Genomic DNA, 16,109 nt, shown 5'->3' on the forward strand with positions numbered 1-16,109 from the left:
GGTCTACTCTCTTCTTGAGAGGAAAATGGTGTTTCAATGTTACAATCTTCATTCAAAATAAGCTTACTAAGGAACAAGACTATGGAAAATATTTAAATAGTCTATTACAAAAGGTGTTGCAAAAGGACTCCTTTTCCCTTAATGAGGATGACGGGTGTGGAGTGTATTTGGGGCCTCCTTGGATGTATTTTTGAGCATCTAAGGCCATCCCTCACATGTCAAGGCGTACACTCCCTTGGGTGAGTTCACAACAAAGCTCAAACGCGTCCATTTTCATAAACGCGCCTTGTAGTCTTTGTAGTTCCCGAGCTTGGACAAGGCTTTGAAAAAGGCTTCAAAAGGTCTTCAATTCACTTTGCAAATCCGAAACTTGGACCTTCAACAAAAGCTTGTAATCCTTGTTCTCCTCATGATTGTATCATCCTTTCCATCTTGAAAGAAATTTGTCCCCAAATTTGCACCTTGGAAAACCAAAGAGAGGAAAAACAAGCACACAATCCTTATGATAGGAGGGTTAGCATTAGTATCACAAATTATATAGATATTCCAAGGGGGTACACTTTTGGATTTTGGAATACAACCAACAATCCTTTTTTATGATCATCAAACACGTACTACAAGCATCACAAAGGACATAGCTAAGATAAACATCAAGGAAATAGGAGTGCAATCCGAAACTATCACATATATCATCAAGCCAAGGTTGTTCACATTTGGAATATACCCACGGGTCCTTTGTTTGTGACATGAAAAGCTTAGCATGAATGGAAAAAAGGAAGTGGCTCTGACAAATATCAAGAGATAAGGAAACTACAATGGTCTTTAATGGCTTTACTATACCCAAAAAATAAGACTAGCTTTATCTTAGGAACCATAAGATACATTTGTTTCATTACCTCTACAAAGGACCTCATCAAATATAGTGCCACTATTGATCTTAAGATCCACCTCAACCACATATCACCATCATGCAATCAAGAAAATCAACCACCAAAATTCCTACCACTACACAAAAAAAATTCGAAATTAACATGGTTATCATCATAAGTAAAGAGGTAGTATAGAAAGGAATTAAGTGTGAAGACATCTTGCCAAGGGTGTACACTTTTAAAATACAACCATCAATCTTTTGTTTTTAGCATGAAACACGTAGTTTGAACATTACAAAGAACAGGGATAAGCTAATCGTCAAGGAAAGATAAGCACAAGCCGAGGAAACCCCTTTCCCAACCCACTAGTGTTCCGGGATCAAAGGGATGGTGTAACCAAGGGTATAAGCCAAGATTAACCAATCCTTTTACTAGGGTATCATCCAAGACTAAAGAGTTGTGGCCTAGAATTCTTCTCTTAAGAGTATGCACACCTTTATTCAAAAGTTTTCCAAGCATATGATTACCTTAAGCAAAACTAGTAGCATGGTTTGCATCACACAAGCTCAAAGGAATATGTCCAATATCATGGTTAATATTACAAGAATGAACACTAACTTGAGGATTTTTAATCACATCACTCACATGATCAATTAGTGAACTATCCTTAAGAGCAAATTGACCAACATATGGAATAAAAGAACTACACAGGAAAGGTTCATGCTTTTCTACACTATGTAAACCCGAAGCTACTTCACATTAGATACTAATATCCTTATCACAACATTTCATGCCTAAGGAAGTGTAGAGTGCAACAATGATACCTCAGTGTATGCCACGGCAGTCCACTTATTTGGAGCTCTCGGCCAAGGGTGTCACTAGCTTATTTCCCATGTTATCGTGTGGAACCCCTTTTTGATCCTTCTTTGATAGCATATGAACTTGAACCTATACATAAGAAGGATCAATGCTAGGCAAAATTCGATCATATGGGTTAGTGAGTATCAAAGATCCTTTGTGGGAAAATCCCACAAGCACATTTTTCTTTTCCTTTCCTACTTCATTACCTGCGGTTTCCTTTTTCCTTGCCCTCTTTTCTTCACATTATTCTTGTATCTCACCACTAAATTTCTCTCCATATTGAGGCTTGGCGTCATTCTCCTTGGATCCTAACTCTCTCTCTTTTTCTACTTGGATGGAGTGTTTTCGGGTTAGTGTAACTTGGAATGAGACATCGGATTTAGTAGAGTGTAGGGTCTTTGAATTGGAGGATTTTGGAGTAGAGGATTCGGGTTTAGGGATGGCATTCGGGTTCCAAGTCCTTGTGGAACTTAGTGGAGTGAGGAACGACTAGGTCCATCTTGTTCTCAGCTTTGGGAGTAAGGATTGACTTGGTTTGTAGCACTTGGTGGATATAACCTTTGGTGCAAGGTCTCAGGAGTAATAATAGGTGAGGGGTTTTGAGGGGAATAAGATCAAGAGCTCCTTTGGCTTTCTGTCCTCTCCAATCTCCCACTCGTTGAGGCCACATACGAACCCAACTTCTCAACATTGGCCTTTAACCTAGCCACGTCTCGAGACAAAGTCTCAAGACTAGCTAAAAGGACATTCATAACATTATTGTCGACGGTTGGAGCATTGGAAGTTTCAGGTTCTATTTACAATTATACCTACAAAACAAGCAAACGTTAGTTTAAAATACGCTCACACACTCTTCACACTCGACTACCTCACTTGGTTCATCAAGTGTTGTAAGCCAGCTATCAACTTGTGAGACTTGGGAATGAGTCTACTCTTGAGTTGGAGTAGATTTCAGTTTGAAGACTCAAAGAAGTTTTGTATGCACTTGAACAAAAAATAACTACGAATTATAAACGAGCAAAGCACCACAAGTAACGCTTAACACGAACGAAGTACTCAAAAACTAGTTCACAACTTAGTAGGTTGTTACTAGTTGTTAACTAGTGTAGGAGTCAATAGAAAGAAACTAGTAGCGACAAGGAAAGAAATTATGAATGTCCAAGAACTTGAGTTTTTTGGTTGTTGGCATGGCCCACAATTTTTTTTTGGTCATTGATATTATTGTTGAAGTGGACTATGATGTTTTCAAGATTTATGTTGTTTAATCTTATTTGTCGGTGATGAATTTTTTATTTTAGAGTAACAAGACAAGGCTTTGGACTCTCTTTCCAAAGGTCAAAGGTGTCAATCACTTTTTCACCAACTTGCACCAAAATGGCAAAACACCTTTTTGCTTTGGCTTTGTCCCTTTCCGTTTTTGGTTATTTTTGTAAAAAGCTTGACACTCTTTTGGTAAGTACGCTTTTGGGAGGTATTTTGTTTACTTGCCTCTTTGGTGTTGTCTTGACACTAATTCCAAGACAAACACAAGACTTTGCCTCTCTCTTCCCTTTTTCAAATCAAAAAAACCTTTTGTCCAACATTCATCTCAAGAACAATATGAACAACAACAAGAACACTTATGAACAACAACAATAGCTAATCCGTCCAACCCCTCAACAACAACTAAACAAGAACTCAAAACTTGAACTTTACAATCAAGTGAGTTAGGGGAAAACAAGTCAACACACGAAACTACTAAGACAAGCAAAATAACACCTAAATCTGGACAATTTCTCGGCCAAACACAAGGCATCCAACAACTCTTTTTTTTATTTTCAACTAGAAGAGCCCAAGATTGGTAGTGTAAGAACACGACCAGCCTTCGCTCAGATATCAAATGATATCAAACGATATCTAAATGAGCACAAAACAGTCCGCAATTTTGCAAAAATAGCCCATACATACAAGACACCAAGCGGAAATAACAAACACAAACTTGAAAGATAAAGAAGATAGATAACTTGACACAAAAAAATACGAAATGTAGCATCTAAAGAGTGTATCAAACTTTAAAACCTCTACAAATCACATTAACAAGCACCAAATTCTTACGCGAACACAAGAGGAACTCGGTTCACTCAAGCACTCACGTTTCTAGCCGTTTCACAACACAAGTGGAACCTTTCACTTGTAATGTTCAAAGTTGGTGGTTTACTCTCTTCTTGAGAGAAAAATGGTGTTTCAATGTTACAATCTTCATTCAAAATAAGCTAACTAAGGAACAAGACTAAGGAAAATGTTTAAATAGTCTATTACAAAAGGTGTTGCAAAATGACTCCTTTGCCCTTAATGAGGGTGTCGGGTGTAGAGTGTATTTGGGGCAGCCTTGGGTGTATTTTTGAGCACCTAAGGCTAGCCCTCACATGTCAAGACGTACACTCCCTTGGGCGAGTTCACAACAAGCTTAAATGCGTCCATTTTCATAAACGCGCCTTGTAGTCTTTGTAGTTCCCGAGCTTGGACAAGGCTTTGAAAAAGGCATCAAAAGGTCTTCAATTCACTTTGCAAATCCGAAATTTGGACCTTCAACAAAAAATTGTAATACTTGTGCTCCTCATGCTTGTATCAACAACTGATAATGAATTCGCCCCTTTTGATAATTTCTTGTATTTTTCTTTCAGTAGAAAATTTTTGATTGAAAATTGGAAGTAATAACCATGTCGCCACCATATCAAGTGGTTCAAAAATATCAAAGGTTTATCCTTTTTTTTCTTTCTTTGTTTAATTATGTCTTTGTTTTGATTTTGTTATTTAACTATTTCATTGTTATTATAGTTGAATCTTTAATTAAAATTATTGGTTGAGTTCTAAATGTAAGGTTATAATAAGTGTTGAATCTTGATATGCATAACTTTTGTTTGAATGATGAACATATAAATTTAAGATTATAGTCGACTCTTTTAATTTTGGGCTTACTAATTAAATTTGAAGGCGGATCAAGTACTCAAGGGAGGACTAAAGAGAATATACTCTTCTTTGTAAACTTTCTTGTGTTTAAATTAATATACATGGTTTTCTATTGGCTAATTTCTACTGTTTCATAGAATTGGATAAGAGCTTAAAGAAGCTTTAATGTAAAGATGCTAACAAATAAAATATGCAATAAATATTTTAAAAGATTTTATAAAATTAAACTCACAAATTGAGGTACACGAGAAAAACGCGTATACCTAAACTAGTTAATAATAACTGCTTCAATTTGCTTGTACAATTCATGAAATTACTATAATTTTGTCAATTTTTTTATATTCTTATCCTTAGTATTAAATAATTTTATTAGGTAATAATAATCAAATTTAGAGTTTCAAATCATTATTTATATGATTAGTATAATAAAATACACCTTTAATTAAAGTTTAATTAAAGGTGTGTTGAGTCAACGAAGGTGAGGTAAAATGAAATGGAGGGAGTAGGTTTTTCAAGTTAATACTTCCTTCGATCCATTTTGCTTGTCATATTTTTCTGATACACCCTTTAAGAAAGACATTAACTAGAGTTAAATTATCTTCATTTATATCTCCTCAATTTAATACTCCTCTCATTTGCATCACATTGATATTTCTCCATATTTATGACTAGAAATAAAGATAAAAACAAACAACTAATTATATACTCCTCCTGTCTCATAGTAGTTGATTATTTTTCTTTTTACACGCATGTTAAGAAAATATAGATAAGAAGATAATTTTAGCAATTTAACAACAAGAACAACAACAAATCCAGTGTATTCCCACACAGTGGGGTCTAAGGATGGTAAAATGTATACAGTCTATACCACTACCTCTGAAGAAGTAGAGGGGTTATTTCCGATAGACCCCCGACTCAAGACAAAGGACAGTAAGCAAAGTCGTAATAAAATGTGAAACAAGATGAAATAACATAAATAAGACACCCACAAAGTAATACTCTACACTAACAAACCAAAAGCACCCATGACACCCAACCCTCCTAACTAGAAGCTCCAACCTATGTACCCAACTCTAAAACTACTAGTCCGGCGGCACCGAATTTATCAATTCACCCTTTAAATTTTTATTGTAAACTTTATAAACAGGTGTGACCATTTTTAGAAAGAATTAATTGTAAGGAAAAAATGAAAAAAGTTTAATTAATATTTTCTTAATTCAGTAAGGTGGACAACTAATATGAAACAACTATTTTTAATAAGATAATCAACTAATATGAAACGGAAAAATAATTTATTAAAATGAAAATATTGTGGAACATCTATATTTAGCAAGGATAACAAGTAAAATGGTTTGGAAGGAGTCGTGTTTTAGTACAATTCAAGATGCTCGGAAGAACTTGATACTCTTTCTATCTCATTTTAATTGTCATTTAGTGTTTATCACACATATTACAATAAAACAAATACAAGACTAAGTTATTCTTATTTAATTAAGGTAAATTGATTTTTCCTTTTAAATATTATTCATTCTTCCTTAATATTCGTTAAAAAAATATTAGAAACCATCATTCACATTAAGCTTGAATTCCTAAACTAATAATTATTTTGAAACAAATTTTTTTGAGTTAAATAAACCGTTAAAATGAAATGGAGGAAGTAGTAATTTTCTAACCTTCAACTTCTTGCCGGTACTCTCATAACCATCAACTCGCTAATTCAATTTGAGTTTACTTTAGAACTTAATTATTGGACTATTATTTGTCATGTAATATGTACTACTACTATAGTAGTAGAAGCTCAAATATAGCTAGGTAGAGATAGATTAATTAGGATGGAAAATTTAAGCTAATTGAATTCCTTGCTTTGACTTCGAGTTATGTATTCTTATGAAAAGAATTTAAAAATACACACACATATATAATAAAATTGCCCTTAATTTGAACCCTCTGATTCTACATTCTTGATTCACCTAACCATGCATCCAGCTGTCCTCAATTCTTATTCATTGTAAAACTTATATATATATATATATATATATATATATATATATATATATATATATATATATATATATATATTTAAATTGAGATGTATTGGTGCTGTAGAAATATTTATATAATTAGTTCACTTATTGGTTATCTGATAAAATTAATGATTAACCTATTACTATTACATACTTATTAAAATTCACTGTTAGTATAAAAAACAGTTTATCACTGTTGTTTTATGTAACTTAACTCATTTGTACAACTGTTATTTACAAATTTTGGTTTTTGATTTTGAAGGGAAGCTTCTTATAAATTGGTAGTACTAGAATTTCTTGAATGGTTTGGTCTGAGTCAAAATCATGACTAAAACATTATCTTATCCAGTCCTAAACATACATAATTGACACTCCTAATTAATGAAGTATATATTTAAAAAACAACATTGTACTACAATAACATATTTCACGAAATTTCATAAATGAGGTCTGAAGAAGATGGTGTATATACGTTGTCGTACTCCTATCTTAAAAGAATAAAAAAATTATTTTTGATAAACTCTTGACTCAAAAGTAATATAGTAATACACTGTATTTTCAAAATGGAGAGTTGCCTTGGTTTTGACTCAAAAGTAATATAGTAATACACTGTATTTTCAAAATGGAGAGTTGCCTTGGTTTTTCTTAGGTATGTTATCAATCATTTAATAATAAACTTTTTTCTCTTGTCACATCCTTGATATATATCCTCCAATTTTTCTATTTAATATTTTTTTCCTCTTTCTTTGTAAACTTCAATGAAAATGAATGTGTATTTTACTAAGAAGACACATTGGAAATTTTCTAATAAAGCCCAAGCAAGGATTGAACTATATATATACACTCAACATATGTACTTCTCTGTCATATACACACTAGATCTCTCTATTCTCTCTATTTAACAAGCTTTTTTTGTATGCTTAAATTTGTTTGAAGAAATAGGAACATCATGGGAGATATATTGAATGAAGATCAAATTGTTGAATTTCAAGAAGCATTCAATTTATTTGACAAAGATGGTGATGGTAAGTATATGTAGTCTCCTCCCTTCTCTTGGTGTGGTTCGGCCCCTCTCCGAACCCAGTGCATAGCGGGAGCTTTAATATACCGGACTATCCTTTTCTTTCTTTCTTTCTTTCTTTTATTTTACAAATATGTTTTCTTGGTAGAAGACCGGTTTGGTATGGATTCTCTGTGTTCAACTAAATTCATTGCTTTCAGCTTGATGTTCAAAAAGAAAATTAAAACATATACATATACTCATTTTGAGTCCCTTGATTTTAGATTCTGAATTTTCCTTTTTTTTATTTATTTATCTTTCAACGAATCCTATGTTTGTAATAATAGCGACATAATTTTTTTCAGTTCTAATCAATTAGGCATATTGTGCTGGTTTAATTTATTTGAGCAATATATCAACTATGTTATCTGATGATACGGCGTGAGATTCACACCAACTCTCACTCTCTGAACCCATCCATTGTTGGTTTAGAACTTGTGAATGTGTTTTTTCGATTGAGTTGTGTTTGCAGGTTGCATTAGTGTGGAAGAATTGGCCACAGTTATAAGGTCATTGGATCAAAATCCAACTGAAGAAGAGCTACAAGAAATGATCAATGAAGTTGATGTTGATGGCAATGGAACCATTGAATTCACTGAATTCTTGAACCTTATGGCTAAAAAGATTAAGGTAATTTATCATTCAAATATTTGCAAAGTAATAACTTGGTCATCCATATTTGTAAGGGAAAGTTACACATTTAATCCGTCGGCCAAAATTAACAATGAAATATACGAAAAAAATATATATATATATACACTATTTGTACTAAAAAATATTTATTAATATATATATATATATATCATACATTAAATTAATATTCATAAATAACTCCAATTTCCAAATAAAAATTTTCATGTTTCAACTTCAAATACGTTTTATTTCAATTTCAACCAAATATAGTCCAAATGCTTACTAATTTTTCTGATAAAATAGAAATTTTAATGATAGTTTCATTTATTTTTACTTGGTTATTTAATCAGGAGACAGATGGAGAAGAGGAACTTAAAGAAGCATTTAAGGTGTTTGACAAAGATCAAAATGGTTACATTTCAGCTACTGAAGTAAGTTATTTGTCGATTTATAATTGGTGTAATTTGTTTGAATAAATAATTGACATTTTTTTTTTACATTATTTTACTTTGGAGAACTATCTTTGGATTTTTATCAATTACTCTTCTAAAAGTTCAACTTGTTAATAAGTCGATTATGGTGGTCCTTAATTCAAGTCTCATCACTTGTTCGTTATTAGAAAGAAATTCACATGTTTGAATGAAAATGAATAACACTCGCATATAAAAGTGCATCAAAGATATAATTAAATAAACGGAAAAGGCTCAAAAATATCCTTGAATTATTTGAAATAGCTCAAAAATACCTCTAGTTAGATTTGTGGCTCAAAAATATCCTTCCGTTTAATATTTGGCTCAAAACTACCGCCCTCTAACGGAATTAAGAAAAGGATCAAAAATAACCCTGAACTATCTGAAATGAATTAAAAATACACCTCGTTAGTTTTTTGACTCAAAAATACCCCTTTGTTAAATATAGAACTAAAAAACTGATTATTCTAAAATTATTTAAAAAATAAAAATAAAAAACTGATTAGTAAAAAGAAAATATAAAATTTTTTAAAAATGAAAATAAAAAATGTCATTGAGGATCTAAATTATTAAAAAATTATTTAAAAAATAAAAAACTATTTATTAAAAAGAAATTATAAAATTATTCTCCTTCTTTGTTTTTTCATTTGTTTTTGTAAGTGTTTAGTTACTTAATTTGGATTTTGTCCTAATAAGTCCTATCAAGTACTCAATTTAAGCGGTACAACAAAGCTATTTTAATTTATACTTTAAAAAAAAAAAACTTTGAGCAATTTTATTTATTTCAAAATACTCTAAATATGTGATATAGCTTGGACCATGTATGAAGCAGTCTAGCTACATATATCTTTTATAATTGTAATTGCGTGATTTTTATATGTATATATATAAAATTTTAAAATTTCTTTTTAATAAATAGTTTTTTATTTTTATTTTTTAAATAATTTTTTAATAATTTAGACCTCAATGAAATTTTTTATTTTCATTTTTTAAAATTTTTTAAATTTTTTTTTAATAATCAGTTTTTTATTTTCATTTTTAAAATAATTTTAGAATAATCAGTTTTTTAGTTCTATATTTAATAGAGGAGTATTTTTGAGCCAAAAAACTAACGAGGGGTATTTTTGATCAATTTCAGATAGTTCAGGGGTATTTTTGATCCTTTTTCGAATTTCGTTAGAGGGAGGGGTATTTTTGATCCAAATATTTAATGGAGGGGTATTTTTGAGCCAAAAATCTAACGAGGGGTATTTTTGAGCTATTTTAAATAGTCCAAGGATATTTTTGAGCCTTTTCCGTTAAATAAATCAAAGAATGTGCTCTTTAAATATTAAAATATTTAAATTAGATGATCACATAATTCAATAATATATACTCGTAGACCTCGAAAACCAATAAAATAATAAGCTTTTCTTTCTTATAAAAAGAAGAATTAGAAAATATACTTTATTTGAAACGACCTGTTCTTATCGTATCACAACTCATAGGATTTATCATATTATAGTCTTATTTTTACAGTTGTTACAAAGTAGTTCACACGTTAATAGGTCTGTCATTATCATATTATAGTCTTATTATTACAGTTGTTACAAAGTACTAATCATAGTTTATTAGAGTACATGCTTTTTAAATATTCATCTTTAATTTCATGCAGTTAACTTTTTCAGAGTTCATATGGAGAAATGTTGCCAAATGTCAATTAAAAATTTAATCAAATCAGAATAACATATCAATTCACTAGCGATATCGTCCATCTTGGGCCTAGACGTGTCATTAGAATCTAAGACGAGCTTCCTTATATACCCAATGTCTTTTCAGTCATTTGTTGATGTAAAATACGCCTAGGATATTCCAGTTATTTTATAGTTTGAAATTAGAAAATTGTAGAAGATATTTAAAGTTAATATATTTTGTTTGAAAATACTTTTGCAGTTGAGGCACGTGATGATCAATCTAGGTGAGAAATTAACAGATGAAGAGGTTGAACAAATGATTAGAGAAGCAGATTTGGATGGTGATGGACAAGTCAACTTTGATGAATTTGTGAAAATGATGATGACCTTTTGATAGAACTTAATCAGAATCTTTATTAGTAAGAAGATTAATCAAATTCAAATTAATTTGTTAGTTAAAAAGTGTTCCAAGTTTTTGTTCTTTTATCATTTGTTTAGTTCTTGTTAATCGACGTGACAAGTAAGAAATTGTATGATGATTGATTATTAGTCCTTATAATGTACTACTCTCTTTTTAATTGTTAAATATAAATTAGTCAAATTTATGAAGTTGTAGATGTGAATAACACCTAAATTTATATTTCATCTCGAAAGTATTGAGCTCAGATGAATCCGGTATTGATACCTTGCATCTATTTGCCTCTAGGCATAAGCCTGTCATATTTTTGTTATAAGTAAATTGTATCACATATATCTTAGACCTTAATGGAGCTTCAATTGACGTATCGTGAAGGTAATTTTAAACCATAAGAAAATGTAAAGGGGTAACTTCCAATATGCATTGTGCTTCTAACTCATAAATTCCTTGTCATGTATCAGAAAAGAACAATGAGACACCATTGATATGAGATGCCAACACACCAAGACTCAATATCAGTTGATACATGTAATGGATTTTTCATATCAAGGGACTATTAGTAAACAAAATAAATTAATAAGCCAAAGACGAAAAAAAAAAAAACAGGAAGTATAAGTTTATAACTTATAGTCATCACTCAGAAATTCACCGGCTAGCTCACTCTCAGCACACTTTTATCAGTATCTTACAGACTATACATGCTCTTAACACTCCGTTGTGACGAAAAATGCCACGTGAAAATATTTTTAATATGGTGAAAAAACCAATCAATTGAAAAAGAAAAGAAGAATCAAAACACAAAACAAATATCTTTTTGAGTCTGTTCAATAATGAGTAGCTGCTGTGCAACAGATGCAAGTAGTGAAGAAAGACGGTCTAGGCTTGCGTTTTGCGCTCCCTTTTGGTGAAGTTAGAGAACTTTCCTTTTCTTGTGATGCCTGAAAGTTGTCTCGTTTCATAACAGCAATATGATTCTGTTGTGTTTCAGATGTAACGGCCTTCAGATCGCCGTTTTCTCCTTTGTTTGACAAGCCTAAAAGAGGAGTACTGGAAATATCAGAGTCACTTCTTTCCACTCGAATGGTCTTCTCTTCCACTGCTACTGCCTCGTAGTCTAGTGAGCTTCGGTTATGTTCAGTTCTCATGATTGAGTTTGAGAACTTTGCAGTGGAGCCAACCGATAAACTTCTTGTAGTAGTCCTCTCAGGACAAAGAAGTGGAGTTTGATCTGATTCTGAAGATCTTCTGTGAACACCAAAATCAAAGCTTGGAGACTTTCGAAGCTCAATTCCGTTGATTGATTTCTCCGGGATCGATTCAAGACTTGACCTTCCAATACTCTCAGGTGCTTTAATAGGAGTGTTATAGCGAATTGGCACCATTTGATCAGAAGCACATTTTCCTTTGGAAAACGCTAATGTGTCGAGACTTGGCTGAACATTCTGTACATTTTCTGTCTCAGAAAAGTCCGCAAATTTTGCTGTCTCTTCTTCTGATATCTTGAGTTCAAAAACACCAGAGTCCTCAGTGACAACAAATTCGCAGTTATCGTGTTCGGTCAAGTTTTTCTGATCTTCAACAGATTCATACCCCTGCATTCTTCCATCTGCATATGCTATATCAGCACCATTTTCCTTTGTACTGGACTTCTCAACTCCTTCCTTTGCTTTTTCAACAAGACCATCTTCAGTTGAGCTCTCTTCTACAAGATTGATAGATGTTCCAATGAATTTGGTAGGGAGTACTCCAATTTCAGGCACCATTTCAAAAGTTTCTTCAAAATTCACATTTTGTTCTACTGGTAACGCGTGAGCCTGATATAGAATATCAGGTTGTACATTTATGTTGCCCCTCGCCGTACCCTCCTCATTTGAATAATCCATTACACTATCTGTGTTCGTGTTGTTTCCTGGTAGTTTTTCCTCTGTAGCCTCTTTGGGGTGTGATTCAACTGAAGGAGCTGCATTGTCATTCTGCATTTCATGCACTGCCTGCAGAAATGACTCAGTTTCCTTCGGATCACATTTCTTTACCGCGTTTTCTGATTCAGTCTCTGGATTATAAACCATACATTTGTTATGTAGCTCAAGAACTGCTGCAAACACACTCGATGGAGTAATCTGTGGACTATCTGCCAACGGTGAGCCTGTAGCATCACTTGGACTGGACTCCACTTTAGGACTTTCATCCAAATCAGTTCTAACTGAGTAACCATTTTCAACCTGATTTTCAGCACTCATATTCTCATGTTTCTCCTCATTTGATATAACTCCTGAGGCAGCCAATTCTCCCGCCAAGCATTCATCTTTTTGAGTAGTTACGTTTTGATCATTGGCATCAGCAACAATAGTCTTATCTGCACGCCCAATTTCAGAACTGATCAACTGAGTTTTATCCTCACTCTTTCCTGATCTTCCGTTCTCTGGAGCTTCTTGTTCCTTGCTTGATGATGAAATGAAGTGTTCTTCCACTACCTCAGTAGCAACACTCGAGGATTCAACTGGATCGGACTTTAAAACTTCATCATTTGATATGCTTCCTTCTGCCTCACCTGTTGTTAAGTTTTACCATTTAGAAATAAACTCAAAAAGAGTTCTATTTTTCATGATAACTTATTAGTGTATACATAACTATTCCATTATCAAACATAAGTTGCAATCATATACTTAACTTTTGGTTGTTAGAATGCTCAACCAGCTTTTATTAAAGTTAAGGGTATCAGTATATACTATGAAAATGGAAAGATATGGGAAAAGGGAAGTTACTGACCTTTCTGGTCTATTGGTTGGTTATGAAGTTCATCCTTAATTGGTGTAGTATGTGTTTGACTATTGGTGACTTCACTCAGTGAATCATTACTTTGCGAATTCTCTGTCGCTCTTTTACTTTCATCTGCATAAGAAATTTGTTTTCTTGGTCAGGTAAGAGCCAACCTTATTTTCACGTATAACTACTGAACTTCACTCACTAGAATATTCAAGTCCACAGAACTACTTTTATCGCATTACATAACTAAACTATGTGAGTTACATACGATGTACAAATGACCGGAATGTCAAAACATTCACATGATGGATGCAAATTTGCACAGCAGCAAAGTGCTGGCGTAGCGAGTGATGTGTCATAAACTGGCGCCAGAAAATTTGACCTTACGATCATTTTTATTTTTTTGCGTGATTCACACATAGGCAAGTTACTTTACATGTGACCATACGTGAAATCAGCCCGTAAAATCCAACTTACATAAGCAAATACAACAAAAGAGAAGCTAATTTTCGATAACCAAGAAAAAAGTGGTGAAAATAACCTGTTTTGTCATGTTGAGAGTTCTCAAGTTTAGGTTCTTTAATTGTTGAAGTGTCATAAGTAGGCAAAGCTGTAGCTTTCTCTGCTTCAAGTAGTATGTTGTTTTCTTCTTTGACACTATTTGCATCGCCAGCAGCTTCGCCTTTCTGTTGCGTGTCAAATGCAGGTTTCTCTGCTTCTACAACATCAATCATTTAACACATCAAACAAACAGAATCTTGAAAATTCAACAACAAAGTGAGGTCTAGGGAGGGTAAAGTGTATGCAGACCTTAACTCTACCTTGAAGATAGAGAGGCTATTTCTGATAAACCCTCGGCTCAAGGAAAAAAAAAACAGTCCAAAGCAATATAGAAAAAGAAATAACAAAATGAAGTAGTAATGGCAAAATACTATAGCCCACCTGACAAATCATCATGAACAGTAGTCATAACAAATAATACAGTAATCGAAGTACAAAACAAACAACAGGTAGTAACCAAACTCAAAGGACAAGAAACTCCAAGAGTAATAAATCAAAATCATATTGATAATGCGGTAATCGAAGTACAAAACAAACAGGTAGTAACAAAGGACAAGAAACTACAAGAGTAATGAATCAAAAGGAACAAAACAATCTTGAACTATACTCAATCATGAAACACATCAAGCAAACAGAATCTTGAAAATTCAAAAGGAACACAAAAAAATAAACATTCGTGAACTCTAGAGCTATTCTGTGTTACCTTGATCTGCTGATGAATTTGTGTTTCCCATCTCATTTACCATACTCTAACTAACTATCCAACTCCTGCAATAAAACAGTGCTTCAATTATACTCCAATACAAGTGTCAAAGATTATAGTAATGTTTAAAATGAAAATATTAGGGGTCCATAAACATCAATACCGCGATGATGATATTCACATGCTAATAGCTAAGAAGCTTTAGAGGACAGCTTAGACCTTTTGAACATGCCAGTGTGTTAATAGTTGATTAGTGTGGACACCTTCATAAATATTTGCTTCAACAGTAAGCCTTTAAAGAAAGATGAGCCACAAAAACTAAAAAATAAAACAAGAAAAGCAAGTCATTTAAGATTTAAGTGATATATTTTTGTTGTTATAGGGACATTTCTTGATGATGAGCTTGAGATTCTTGACTTAAAAGGAACATTTTAACTAAAGAATGTTCTCATTTGGGGACACAAGATGCTTCATTTACTAATTGTTTTAGCCTGTTTTTTTTTTTCTCCTTTTCTAAGTAAAGGTTTTTGTTAATTTGCCTCCTTTTGATTTGGGCAATTTAATATTTATATCTATTGGAGTAACAGAAATGTTGCCTCCGTGTGACTTACAGATCACGGATTTAAGTCAAGAAAGTAGTCAATATTTGCATTCGGATAGACTTTCCACATCATACATCTTAGGATACGGGCCTTCCCTGGACCATACATAAATGCGAATGCTTTTTACACCAAACTGTTTTTTTAATTTGTAGCTATGCCAAACCAAGTAGAAAATTGCACTGTGCGGCTTGATGCTGGGTTTTAATGGGACACTAGCTTATTTGTCAGCTAATATTACGTCAAAACACCACATTCCTAATGTTACTAACTTTTACATCTGGCATCATCATTAAACATAGGCAAAATAACAGATTCATGTGATGATACCCCCACCCCCACCAAAACTCAAAAATGAAAAGACAATTAAACCTATGTTCGGATTTTTTGAAAATGTAGACGCATGGGTGTGAAATTCTATTAAAATAGTCTATTTTGGGGGTATCACACATTGGTGCTACATTATTTTTGGAGAGTTTTAGCGGGATAGACTAAAACTTTAGTAGGTCAAATTAAGAATAAA

At 32.7% G+C, this 16,109-nt stretch overlaps 2 protein-coding genes across 3 annotated transcripts; one reads left to right on the plus strand and one right to left on the minus strand.

Moving 5' to 3' along the window:
* Window positions 1-7,456: 7,456 nt before the first annotated feature.
* On the plus strand, window positions 7,457-11,120 carry LOC107866648 (calmodulin-like protein 8). Its single transcript, XM_016712673.2, has 4 exons — window positions 7,457-7,728; window positions 8,236-8,393; window positions 8,747-8,827; window positions 10,799-11,120. The coding sequence occupies exons 1-4, from the start codon at window positions 7,653-7,655 to the stop codon at window positions 10,931-10,933; spliced, it is 450 nt and encodes a 149-aa protein (XP_016568159.1). The 5' UTR covers window positions 7,457-7,652; the 3' UTR covers window positions 10,934-11,120.
* A 142-nt stretch (window positions 11,121-11,262) lies between these two features.
* On the minus strand, window positions 11,263-15,499 carry LOC107866649. Of its 2 annotated transcripts, XM_016712674.2 has the most exons (5): window positions 15,151-15,497; window positions 14,988-15,052; window positions 14,265-14,441; window positions 13,727-13,849; window positions 11,263-13,508 (listed from the first exon to the last, which is right to left on the minus strand). In XM_016712674.2, the coding sequence occupies exons 2-5, from the start codon at window positions 15,028-15,030 to the stop codon at window positions 11,782-11,784; spliced, it is 2,070 nt and encodes a 689-aa protein (XP_016568160.2). In that variant the 5' UTR covers window positions 15,031-15,052; window positions 15,151-15,497; the 3' UTR covers window positions 11,263-11,781. The 2 variants fall into 2 exon arrangements, with proteins under 2 accessions (XP_016568160.2, XP_016568161.2); XM_016712675.2 differs by lacking the exon at window positions 13,727-13,849 and having other exon boundaries at window positions 15,151-15,499.
* Between the last annotated feature and the right edge of the window lie 610 nt (window positions 15,500-16,109).

The sequence above is a fragment of the Capsicum annuum genome, chromosome 3 (assembly GCF_002878395.1).
Source record: "Capsicum annuum cultivar UCD-10X-F1 chromosome 3, UCD10Xv1.1, whole genome shotgun sequence".
Taxonomy (NCBI): Eukaryota; Viridiplantae; Streptophyta; class Magnoliopsida; order Solanales; family Solanaceae; genus Capsicum; species Capsicum annuum.